Source organism: Schistocerca piceifrons, chromosome 5 (genome assembly GCF_021461385.2).
Source record: "Schistocerca piceifrons isolate TAMUIC-IGC-003096 chromosome 5, iqSchPice1.1, whole genome shotgun sequence".
NCBI lineage: Eukaryota > Metazoa > Arthropoda > Insecta > Orthoptera > Acrididae > Schistocerca > Schistocerca piceifrons.
Window position 1 is genome coordinate 520,568,328 of NC_060142.1, and position 12,304 is coordinate 520,580,631.

Here is a 12,304-nt window from a genome sequence, read left to right on the forward strand (position 1 = left end):
AAACACACACACACACACACACACACACACACACACACACACACACACACACACACACACACACACACACACACAGAGAGAGAGAGAGAGAGAGAGAGAGAGAGAGAGAGTAAATACTAATGCCATCACAAACCAAAAATGTCTAATGTCTGAAGTCAACAATAGTGAAATTAATAATGAATGGGAGAAGTAGCACAAACTCTGTCCCTCTGCTTTTCCACAAGGGGGAGAGCAGGATTCCATGCAGAATTTAAACAAAAACCACCATCTCTATTTATGAGGTTATTTCCTAATTTAATTTCAACAACTTAATTAATAACACTGTCCCAATAGCTGGAAGTGGAACTTTTTCATTCTATAGGGTGACTGTCATGGCGGATATGCTCGACTGTTGTAAGCATGTGTGCCACTTATGCTCAGTGTACTGGCCGTCCAAAGTTGTGATAATCTGACCAGTATATGACATGCCACAACTGCAAGGAACATTGTAGAAACGTGCCTTACGCAAACCAGTGTCACCCTTGACAGAACCTAAAAGGAGCCTGATCTTAGATGGCAGTTGGAAAATGCTCTTTACACAATATTTCTGCAAAATATGATCAATACTTCTCGTAATGCTACCTGCATAAATCAAAAGCCATTGACTTTGGTGCCACCTCAGTATTATCGTCACTTCCCCACTGCACAGTTGGTCGATAGGGCAACACGTGTGTGAATTGTCTTTCACTATAATCATTCTGACAAAAGGTGACTTTGAGATGGGCTAACTCAGCTGACAAACTCTCACGGTTTGCAGTGACATGGTCCCTATGAACCAAGGAACAAAGTACCATTTCATTGAGCTGCATGGGGACAACAATCAAACTGCAGATACAAGTCAGTGTTAGTAGGCTTCCTATAAATGGCATGTCCCAATGTACCATCCACCTTCCTTGTGACCAACACATTAAGAAAGGGAAGACAGCCATGCTTTTCCCCCGCCATTGTGAAACTAATATTCAAGTGGATTGAATTCAGGTGTTCTAAAATGTCATTCAAACTCTCACTGAGACAAAACAACAAAAATATCGTCTATATATTTGAAAAAACATGCAGGTTTCCAAGGTGCCAACTCCAAGGCACATTTCTCAAAATCTTCCAGACACAAATTGGCAATAATAGACAACAACAGGCTCCCCATCGCAAATCCATCTGTATGCTCATAGTACTGGTCATTGAATAAAAAGTAAGAGGAAGTCAATACATTTCGAAATAAGTTCGTTAATTCAGCACTGTAATGAATCAGACAGGGGAACACGAGTTTTTTGCTACACGACACACCAGAACAGTAATGTTACTCACAATTAAGGACCTTGGGGAGGCCATATAACCCAGAAGGAACAATACAATAAGAATTGAGACTCTTGATAGTATCCTGTCCAGGAGGGACATGAGGCTCAGAGTTCATGCTCTGTTTGTTATTAATTTCACTATCAGTAACTTATGACATTGGTCATCTTTAGTTATTAATGGCACACTGACTCGGGCCTAACACACCAGTAGTAGTTTTGCTATTTGGTCAGTAAAATAAAATGAAGACTTGCAATAACAAGAAAACTGATATGTCAGTGGGCACCCCAGGGTTAGGAAATAACTAAATGGTATGAGAAAGGTGCTGGCCATTTATCACAAGTCATTTGTTACTTCACAAAACAACACTCTTTTATTGGGTTGGGTTGTTTGGGGGAAGAGACCAAACAGTGAGGTCATAAGTCTCATCGGATTAGGGAAGGATGGGAAAGGAAGTTGGCCGTGCCCTTTCAAAGGAACCATCCCAGCATTTGCCTGGAGCGATTTAGGGAAATCACAGAAAACCTAAATCAGGATGTCCGGACACGGGATTGAACCGTCATCCTCCCGAATGCAAGTCCAGTGTGCCACCTTGCACGGTAATCTTTTCTTGCATAGTTAGGAAAAATTCTAATAAAATACAAATGATTCAGGTAATTACTCCAAAATTCCTACAGTTGAACCAGTGGATGATTAATCACTTAATTCAAATGAATAAAATGCACCAAATTAGGAAGGACTAACAAGCAAGAAGTACAATCAACTATACCTTAAACATGCACTGAGTGCTGGGTGAACAGTGACAGCAATGATGCTACAGATTACAATTCCCACATTTGGCAGGCCAAATGGGTGCTTAACATTAATGAACATAGCTTACAAAGTGTAATACAAAGGTTACACAAGTCTGGTATCAACACAAATATCCAATATTTGATCTTTCAGGGAAGCCCATTGGGCATATTCAAGGTACTGACGTGGGAAAGTAATAAAGTACCATTTAACAGATTGAGCATTACACCAATATCAAAGCTATTACATTAAAAACCAAACTTCAACCAGAGAAAATGTGGAAGGGGCAGGTATGTCAGGCCAGGCTTGAATAAGATGGTTTAGAATAATGGGCACTACTGGTTAAATTAACACCCATTTGCTACAATAGGAACTCAACTTATGAGGGATGCCATAGCAATCCAGAAGGCCGTAACATCTCAGAGGCTACGATGAGATGGGAAGTGGCGCACTGCAGCGCGCACGCATATGCGTGCTGATAGGCTACACCTGGTGAACCGGTGGGTAACAGAGAACACCCCGGGGCAGCGCCTCCAAATGCTACGAACAACTCAGAAGGCCTACAGCAAACAACCAAAAAGCCGAGAGCGAACAACCAAACATATAACTCATGCATAATAATCACAGAACATATGAAAATGCTCAGACCAAGACAAGAAGCTCAATGTGAGTGTGGCTCCAAGCTCCAACCAAACCTTAAGTATAACAACAAGAATTTTGTGATAAGAATTACTGAAAGGGTTAACCGGTTAATCTTAAAGTAAATATAACAAGTTAATGTAAGAACCAGGAAATCACACAGTATTCAGGCAGATTAATTTAAGTGGCTTAAAAGGTAACATGCAAATCTTGAGGGCTAACACTCAAAACAGCTACAATAGTAATTATATTTAAAAAGATAAATATTAATTTTCTTGAAAGAGGCAAAATCTCAATAGAGTTATAGAGTATATAGAGCCAAGATGCACTGGGTCGGTAGCATTTGCATACTACAGTCGTAGGCAACTTTATAGTTGCTACCCCAGTCAGGAAAGCAACAACTTCCAACACAAATAAGACTCAAGTCCGACCTCAGTGATCACTAACACAGCTGGCGGCCTAGAACATATGAAAATTAATTTCAGGCACAAATGACAAAATAAGCAGATAACTGAACAAGTTGTAACTAAAAGAAATTCTAAAACACACAAATATGGCACTCAGATTATTTCAAACGGAGGCACCAAAGGATGAATTTAATGCTTGAGACAGAGTGATTGGGAACCACAGGCCATCCAGTGTAGTGGGAGCAATTTCGACATGGAAGCACGTGTGTCAATCAAGTAACAAGTACCTTGTCCCAAAAGGACAGAACAGATGGCACCAGGAAATGAACAGCACACCTACACCCACATCAGCAACTATGCCTGCTTAATCCAGGGTGCATGATGCTATTCACATCACAGTCGCATTCCATTTGGAGTTGCTGGTGGAAGAGGTCTTTGCTGAAGAAGGCTTTGGCTGAATGCCATTTAATGTGTAGCAGTCTTTTTGCTGAGCCTGTCTGTAACTCAACGGGTCATCTTTATGATGAGTAACAATCAATTCTCTTCCTAAGAACCTTAACAAACTACCCATTTCAGAAATGCTTTTTCAGCCGTGTTGGCTTGTTCTATGTTTTTACATCTTTGCTTACTTGTGCAATCCATCTCTGTGTAATTCTCTTCCTAATTCCTGTGTAATTGTACTTCGGGTCTCTCTCTCTCTCTCTCTCTCTCTCTCTCTCTCTCTCTCTCTCTCTCTCTACAAGCTGCTCCAAGGACCTACAGCAAAAGACTCAACTACCCGGCGACTACACAGAGATTGATTGCACAAGTAAGCAAAGATTTAAAAACATAGGACAAGCCAACATGGCTCAAAAAACATTTCTGAAATGTGTAATTTGTTACATTCAGCATCTGAATGTAACATGCTAGATTTCAGTGGCTGCTTCACAACCTGGGCCATCTGGATCCACCCCTCCACCACCTGCTTTTCTGAACTGCACAAATGGGAGTTATCCTTACAACACTTTCTCCACTCCCAAAAGTATTCCCATGTTTCACATGGCCTCAACTTATGGTAAGCTACTGTCCCCACACCCACCAGCACAGTTTCCGCTCCCTTGTCCTGTCATCTCCTCCGTTTTCACATTCTCTCACCCTCTTTCTGTGCCACCCTCTGCCAATATACCTAACCATCCTTTCCCTGTCCTTGCTCCTCTACTTTCATGCCCCCCCCCCCCCCCCCCACACACACACACACACACGCACACACACCACTTTCCAACGTTGCAACTGGCAGTCTCTAGCCCCACAAGCCCCACTGTACAGCACTTTTCTCTCTCACCCTACCTGTTCCCTTCTTTCCCTCCCCCTTCCCTGCCCTTCATGTGACAGTCACATTCCAGTCAGATCTGCGGGTGTAAGCAGTCGTGTGTGTATGAGGTGTGCTTGCTTATGTGAATGTGTGTGTGTGTGTGTGTGTGGAAGATGATAGACACCTTTGAAATTTGGCACTGCAGAATAGTGCTGAAGATCAGTTTGGTAAATTTAATAACTCATGAGGAAGGACTGAGCCAGTTTTGGGAAAAAGAGAATTTATGCCCCAACCTGACTAAAAGAAGGAATCAGTTGATGGAACTCGTTCAGAGGCATCGAGAAACCATCAATTTGGTAAGGTGGGAAGTATTTGGGGGGGGGGGGGGGGGGGGAATAGGTAAAAACTTCAGAGGGAGACCAAGCTCAGCTACAGTAAGCAGGTTCAAATAGTTGTAGTTTGGAGTAGTTATGCAGTGATGAAGAGACGTGCACAGGAGTGCTGTATTAAATGAGTCTTTAGACTGAAGACCACAACCAGATTAACCTTTATTTGTAATGATATTTGGACTTTGGGATTGTTAGTATAAAAGTGAACAATGTCACTTAAGAAAATCATCTATTCTTACTATGCAAAGTTCTGTACTTTCTACAGGTAAATATTCTTACAAATACTGTTGTTGCTATTGCTAGAATCTGTGCAGTAATTACTAAACAGCATCTGCATAGTGTAAATGAAAAAGTAGCAGATTTTTTCCTTTCCTAAAATTAACATTTTGTTCTTGTTCACACGTAAATAATTGAAAAGACTACTCGTATTTATTTGTGATACGCTAGGCCCCTCACCAAAGGAGTAATAAAAAAATCTTGAAAAGTTAATTTTACTGAAACTAGTCTCTCGTTTGTGGCCAACACAATACAATGGAACTAGTTATTTTAGGAAATCCTTATTCACATATGTTCAGGCCAAATGACTTATTTGTGCTGCTAGTAAATAAGTGTTGGGACTGAGATAATCTGATGGATAACATCCTTCATTCCTTCCTTGTGTAATAAATGATATGTGATTTTAGGCAGTTTTATGGTGATAATGTAATAAGTCTCGTCAGCTTGATACAAAATGTTGTGTGTATTGTTTATAATTCATCCATTTCATTCGTGTTTTATACCAAATGTGTAATTGTTTCATTCCAATAAGTTTGTTTACTTACATTATCTTGTACTGGATGTGCTTTATGTTTGTTATTTTGTGTGATGTTAAACTTATTTTATTGCAGGAGTGTTTCTCATTTTCTATATATACCTCTGAGTATCAGTTTGGACAGTGTCGGGAGTGGGTGGACCAAGTTTATGTGTTGGCACCTAATCCTCAAGGACGTGGAAGGCATGTGGGACTACAAAGCAATAATCAGTGCAAGTCTTGCAAGAGGCACACAAACTGTTCCAGTTGTTTACAAAGTTTGGGTTGTGGATGGTGCTATAGCCAGGAAAACCCCATTTTGGGAGTGTGTGTTGAGGGAGATTTTAGCCATCCCCATATTGGTTAGTAGTTATATTTCCTTTAATATTAATTTTTCTATTAAAAGCAATAAAACACACAAAAACAACCAATCAGAAAAAATGTATTGTGATATACTACAAAAAGAAATTGAATTGTTAGTACAAAGGTACTGTTGTGTATATGTTGTGTAACAAACTACAAGCTACCAACAGCTGCATACTCAAGAGATGTAATAACTTACTTGGAACAAACAATTATATTTTACTTTATTTGTAGTACTTTTGTTGACAAGGCTTTGAAAGTCAGAGCACGCACATACACATGTTACTGGTAACATTTTGCTCAATTAAACTCGCCATTTTGTTGCTTTATAGTAGTATTTAGTTTATTTGCTAATTTTTGTAGATAAGGAATACTGCTTTACTCTTCATTGAGCACATTAGAAGGTTGTGGGTTCTCTCATCCTGGAATCTGAGTGACCTGTTCTTCATTTCTGACTTTCCCCAACCAAGCCCACTTTCCTTCCTGGATATGTTACATCATCACATACTAAATGTGCATTCTTTCCCATTGTTCGATCTGCCCTCTGTTGTAACCAAAAATGAAGTGAATAAGTATGTGTTTTACAATTTTTTAGATTCCTGCCCAAGCTATTAAGTTGGAGATTTTAGTGTGTTCTTTCAAACAATGGAAAATCCAGGATGGAATGTAACAATAAATTGAAAAGGAAAGTGGCTTCTCACCACATGGAGGAGATGCTGAGTCACAGATAGGCGCAGCAAAAAGATTGTCACAAATTAGCGTTCAGCCAGTATGGCCTTCGGCAAAAATAGATCTCTCTCTCTCTCACACACACACACACACACACACACACACACACACACACACACACACACACACACACACACACACAAAACTGCAGGTTCTTGCAACTGAAGCCACACTGGCAGTGTGGCTTCAGTTGCTAGAGACTGCAGTCGTATGGGTGCGAGTTGTGTTTGCATGTGTGTTTGTGTTTTTCATGAATGCCATACTGGCCGAAAGCTAATTTGTGACAGCCTTTTTGTTGTGCTCAACTGCAACTCAGCATCTCCGCTATATGGTGAGTAGGAACTTTCCTTTTCATAATATTATTAATGTGTTCTTTTTTAGTTTTATTGTCAATCTTTCCAGTATTGCTGTCTAATGAGATTCAGTGCTCTCTGCATCATAATCTGTCTTTTTGCTGTAACCATTCTTCAGCTTATATTTCATGCTATTCATTTTGTTGTATCCTGCAACTGTATTAATTATGCATTATGATGAATTCAACTGTAGTAGTGAGTGTGGCATTGATATTCATCACTGTACACACCTATTTCAATTATTTGATTTGGTTACTGTATATGTTTCTTATTTTCATTCCAGTTATTTTTCTTGTCTTTGAATATTGTTTAGATATTTATCGTTCTGCTAAATAAACCTTTACAGGATGTAGCTTCTTTAATCTTAAGTTAAAAAAATACAATTTCAGTTGCCATATTCATGCCTCTCTGTCTCTCTACCTGCGACTTTCTTCACTTCTTTATTACATTGGTCAGCCCTGTGATCTTGCTCTTTCTTTGGGACTCCTCTCTACTGCTACCTTTGTCTGTATTCTGTCATTTCTTTGTGCAATATGCCTTGCCTGTTTCCATTTTAGAACTTTTACCTGTTGCACAATATCCTAAACTCCTGTTATTGCTGTTATGTCTTCACTTTTCCGCCTTTTCTGGTGAGACCCAGGAGTGACCTTTCCTTAGCTCTCTGAGTTGTTCATAGTTTCCTTTATTCATAGTTTCCTTCTGAAAAACTTGTTTAAAATTCACATTTCACAGCCATGTGTTAGAATAGAAAGAAAGATCACACCGTTCGAAAATAACCTTTTTAAGTATGTTGGCATATCAGATTTAAAACCAGTTGTGTTTCTTCCATAAGACCTCCAACCCAGCTTGATTCATCAAAAATTTTTGGTTTTAAATCTTCTTGGATATCAATTAACTGTTAGAGATTTATTGTTCAGTATTTTTTGTCTTGCAGTTACCTACTTGATGTGCGTGCTATATTTCATGCACAGATTTATCTTAAGGCTCACTTTTTCGCAATTATCTGATAAATATTCCTGGTGGGTTATAACTGTGTTAAGGGCTGATACTTGAACTAGGGACCTTTGCCTTTCAGATGCAAGTGCTCTGCTTATAGAGCTACCCAGGCACAGCTCAAGCTTGTCCGCAAAATGTAAAGGTTCCAAGGTCAAATCTCGGTCTGACACACAGTTTTATGTGTCAGGAAGTTTCATATGAGCATACACTCTGCTGCAGAGTGAAAATTTCATTCTGGATCTGATGAATCATTTATAGAGGATTGCATTTGTAGCATATTCTTGCCTAGGACTATTGTATCATATGCAAATCTCAAGTTAGTGAGTCTTTTCCCATTTATTCTCATTCCCTTTCTTGGCAAATAATTTTGGTCATAGCCATCTCAAAGATAGTAATAGTTTTCAAGGCTAGGGCTATCCTACCTTACTCCTCTTCCAATGGAAAATTTTCCTCATGAGTTTTCCTATCCTGACAGAAGCCATTGAGGTATCATAAATGCTATGTATTATGTTTATGTACTTTGTTTTCCACCTTCTCTCTGTATAACTGCAATGTCCTGAGTACTCTGTCTTGTCAATTTAATTTTTAGATGTGATGTTTCATAATGACTAAGCAATGCCTCCTAAACTTATCTAAACATGAAATACTTTTCATTACAGACTCCTGCTCTGCTGCAGTAAATTTGTATCATAACACAACACTAGATATGAATGGAACAAGATGGTCATATGCAATGTGCCCTGACGTGGATGAATGTGATTTGGGACTCGATGATTGTCATCCAAATGCTGAATGTACAAATACACATGGTTCCTACACTTGCAAGTGCAAACAAGGATTTATAGGAGATGGGATTCATACCTGTGTAAAGACGTAAGGTTTTGCTGTATTATAAATCTGTATTTCTGTCATTAATCACTGTGGAAATAACTGAACATCTCAGTATTGTCCATAGATAACTGGAGAACCCCACAAAGAAAATTTATTAGTGTTACAGAGTAAAAGCTATTCACATAGATGAGTTAATTTTGCTGCATGTTTCTCAAGTGGATCCTAAGAGGCATTGTAATATAGAAGTCTAAATTCCTTCCAAAATGAGAGAAAGACTTGTACAAAAATTCTAAAAATTGGGGTGATGTGGAGGCAAAATTAATGTGAGTGAGTTTGGTTGAATTATTGTTTGTGGAAAATCTATATCTGTTGTTGATCATTCTTGTTTGAAACTCATGGAAATTAATGTAACTTCAAGAGAAATCATTAGTTTCTTTATGGATATGAAAATATCGGAACAGCACTTCCTGATAAAGTGAGTAATTTTTATGTAATAAACAAAAGAAATTTTACACTCTACTACTTTCAGATAACCATTATCAAGGGCCTTTTCATTGTAAGTTTGTCTTCTGTATATTAGAATCCCGTAGAATTTTCACGTCTGCAGACAAAAGGTACTATTTAAATGTGTTATAATACCATTAAAAATTAACTTAAATTTTTTAATGATTTGTACCATAACTTTGAGCCCATTTTTGATATTTGATCATAACTGTGCCATGTAATCTGCTTGTGACAGTTTATGAGAAAATGTTTCCTTCTTTCTACATTCTTGATTCAGTTACTGTCAGTTCCACCACAGCTTTAGCTTATCTTTTTGCATCATTATTACATTTGTTACTGTTGCAACTATTTATTATTTTTCTTTTGCTTACAAGGATCTTGTTAATAACGATCTTTGTCCTTGCCTGTACTGAACTAAAGCATATCAGTAACATTATGTGAAGGATAAGTATCATCACAAGAATAGATCACTTCCTCTCTGACTGGAGGAGGTGTTGTGCACCAGGAAGCTTTAGAAAAGACCACTTGGTAGTTGAAATAAGAGACAAAATACTTAGGGTGACTTTGACACTTAATGGTTTTAGTAAGGTGGCTCATGGCTATATAAAACAAATATGGAATTGGGAGAGTCTGAAGCATTTAGACACATATTGGGAAAGCCATCTTACAATTGTCAAGTGTGCAATGTGTTACGGTGCCTAATACGTGTAAGACTCGTGACCTTCAGTGCTACTATTGATTCACGTGAAAAATTTTTTGTAGCATACATCAACTTCATTTTTTTTTAATAATAAAGCTTTATGCTAAAATTTTCATGCACTGAATTCATAGATGACCTCAGTAAAGGTCGCTTGCAGTTTTATCTTGGCCCTATCCACATCAGTACTCTGCAATTCACATCCATGTGCTTGACAAAGGGTTCATAGAACAGCTTTCAGACTATTTGTGGACCATTCCTTTCTCGAATAGCATTTGGGCAAAATGAACACCTAATTATTTCCATGTGAGCTGTGATTTCTCTTATTTTATTATGATCATCATTTCTCCTTTTGTACGTTGTAGTTGACAAAATATTTTCACATTCAGAGGCGAAAGTTGGTGATAGAAATTTTGTGAAAAGATCTCACTGTTATGAAAAATACCTTTGTTAATCATTTCTGTGACACTCTTTCCCCTATTTCGCAGTAGTACAAAACGAACTGCCCTTCTTTGAACTTTTTTGATATCCTTCCCTAATCCTCTCTCTACATCTACATCTACAGTTATACTCCACAAGCCACCCAACGGTGTGTGGCGGAGGGCACTTTACGTGCCACTGTCATTACCTCCCTTTCCTGTTCCAGTCGCGTATGATTCGCGGGAAGAACGACTGTCTGAAAGCCTCCGTGCGCACTCTAATCTCTCTAATTTTAGATTCGTGATCTCCTCGGGAGGTATAAGTAGGGGGAAGCAATATATTTGATACCTCATCCAGTAACGCACCCTCTCGAAACCTGGTGAGCAAGCTACGCCGCGATGCAGAGTCTGCCACTTGAGTTTGTTAAACATCTCCGTAACGCTATCACGGTTACCAAATAACCCTGTGACGAAACGCGCTGCTCTTCTTTGGATCTTCTCTATCTCCTCCGTCAACCCGATCCGGTACAGATCCCACACTGATGAGCAATACTCAAGTATAGGTTGAACGAGTGTTTTGTAAGTCACCTCCTTTGTTGATGGACTACATTTTCGAAGGACTCTCCCAATAAATCTCAACCTGGTACCCGCCTTACCAACAATTAATTTTATATGATCGTTCCACTTCAAATCGTTCTGCACGCATACTCCCAGATATTTTACAGAAGTAACTGCTACCAGTGTTTGTTCCGCTATCATATAATCATACAATAAAGGATCCTTCTTTCTATGTATTCGCAATACATTACATTTGTCTATGTTAAGGGTCAGTTGCCACTCCCTGCACCAAGTGCCTATCCGCTGCAGATCTTCCTGCATTTCGCTACAATTTTCTAATGCTGCAACTTCTCTGTATACTACAGCATCATCCGCGAAAAGCCGCATGGGACTTCCGACACTATCTACTAGGTCATTTATATATATTGTGAAAAGCAATGGTCCCATAACACTCCCCTGTGGCACGCCAGAGGTTACTTTAACGTCTGTAGACGTCTCTCCATTGATAACAACATGCTGTGTTCTGTTTGCTAAAAACTCTTCAATCCAGCCACACAGCTGGTCTGATATTCCGTAGGCTCGTACTTTATCAGGTGACAGTGCGGAACTGTATCGAACGCCTTCTGGAAGTCAAGAAAAATAGCATCTACCTGGGAGCCTGTATCTAATATTTTCTGTGTCTCATGAACAAATAAAGCGAGTTGGGTCTCACACGATCGCTGTTTCCGAAATCCATGTTGATTCCTACGTAGTAGATTCTGGGTTTCCAAAAACGACATGATACTCGAGCAAAAAACATGTTCTAAAATTCTACAACAGATCGACGTCAGAGATATAGATCTATAGTTTTGCGCATCTGCTCGACGACCCTTCTTGAAGACTAGGACTACCTGTGCTCTTTTCCAATCATTTGGAACCTTCCGTTCCTCTAGAGACTTGTGGTACACGGCTGTTAGAAGGGGGGCAAGTTCTTTCGCATATTCTGTGTAGAATCGAATTGGTATCCCGTCAGGTCCAGTGGACTTTCCTCTGTTGAGTGATTCCAGTTGCTTTTCTATTCCTTGGACACTTATTTCGAGGTCAGCCATTTTTTCGTTTGTGCGAGGATTTAGAGAAGGAACTGCAGTGCAGTCTTCCTCTGTGAAACAGCTTTGGAAAAAGGTGTTTAGTATTTCAGCTTTACGCGTGTCATCCTCTGTTTCTATGCCATCATCATC

General features: G+C 39.2%; 1 protein-coding gene across 1 annotated transcript in view; it reads left to right on the top strand.

The window, feature by feature from the left end:
- LOC124799322 (multiple epidermal growth factor-like domains protein 8) overlaps window positions 1–12,304 on the top strand; it is a 380,153-nt gene that overhangs the window by 238,949 nt on the left and 128,900 nt on the right. Inside the window, exons 16-17 of the mRNA XM_047262911.1 lie at window positions 5,735–5,999; window positions 8,738–8,951. Coding sequence (XP_047118867.1) covers window positions 5,735–5,999; window positions 8,738–8,951 — 479 coding nt within the window. The remainder of the gene's footprint in view (window positions 1–5,734; window positions 6,000–8,737; window positions 8,952–12,304) is intronic.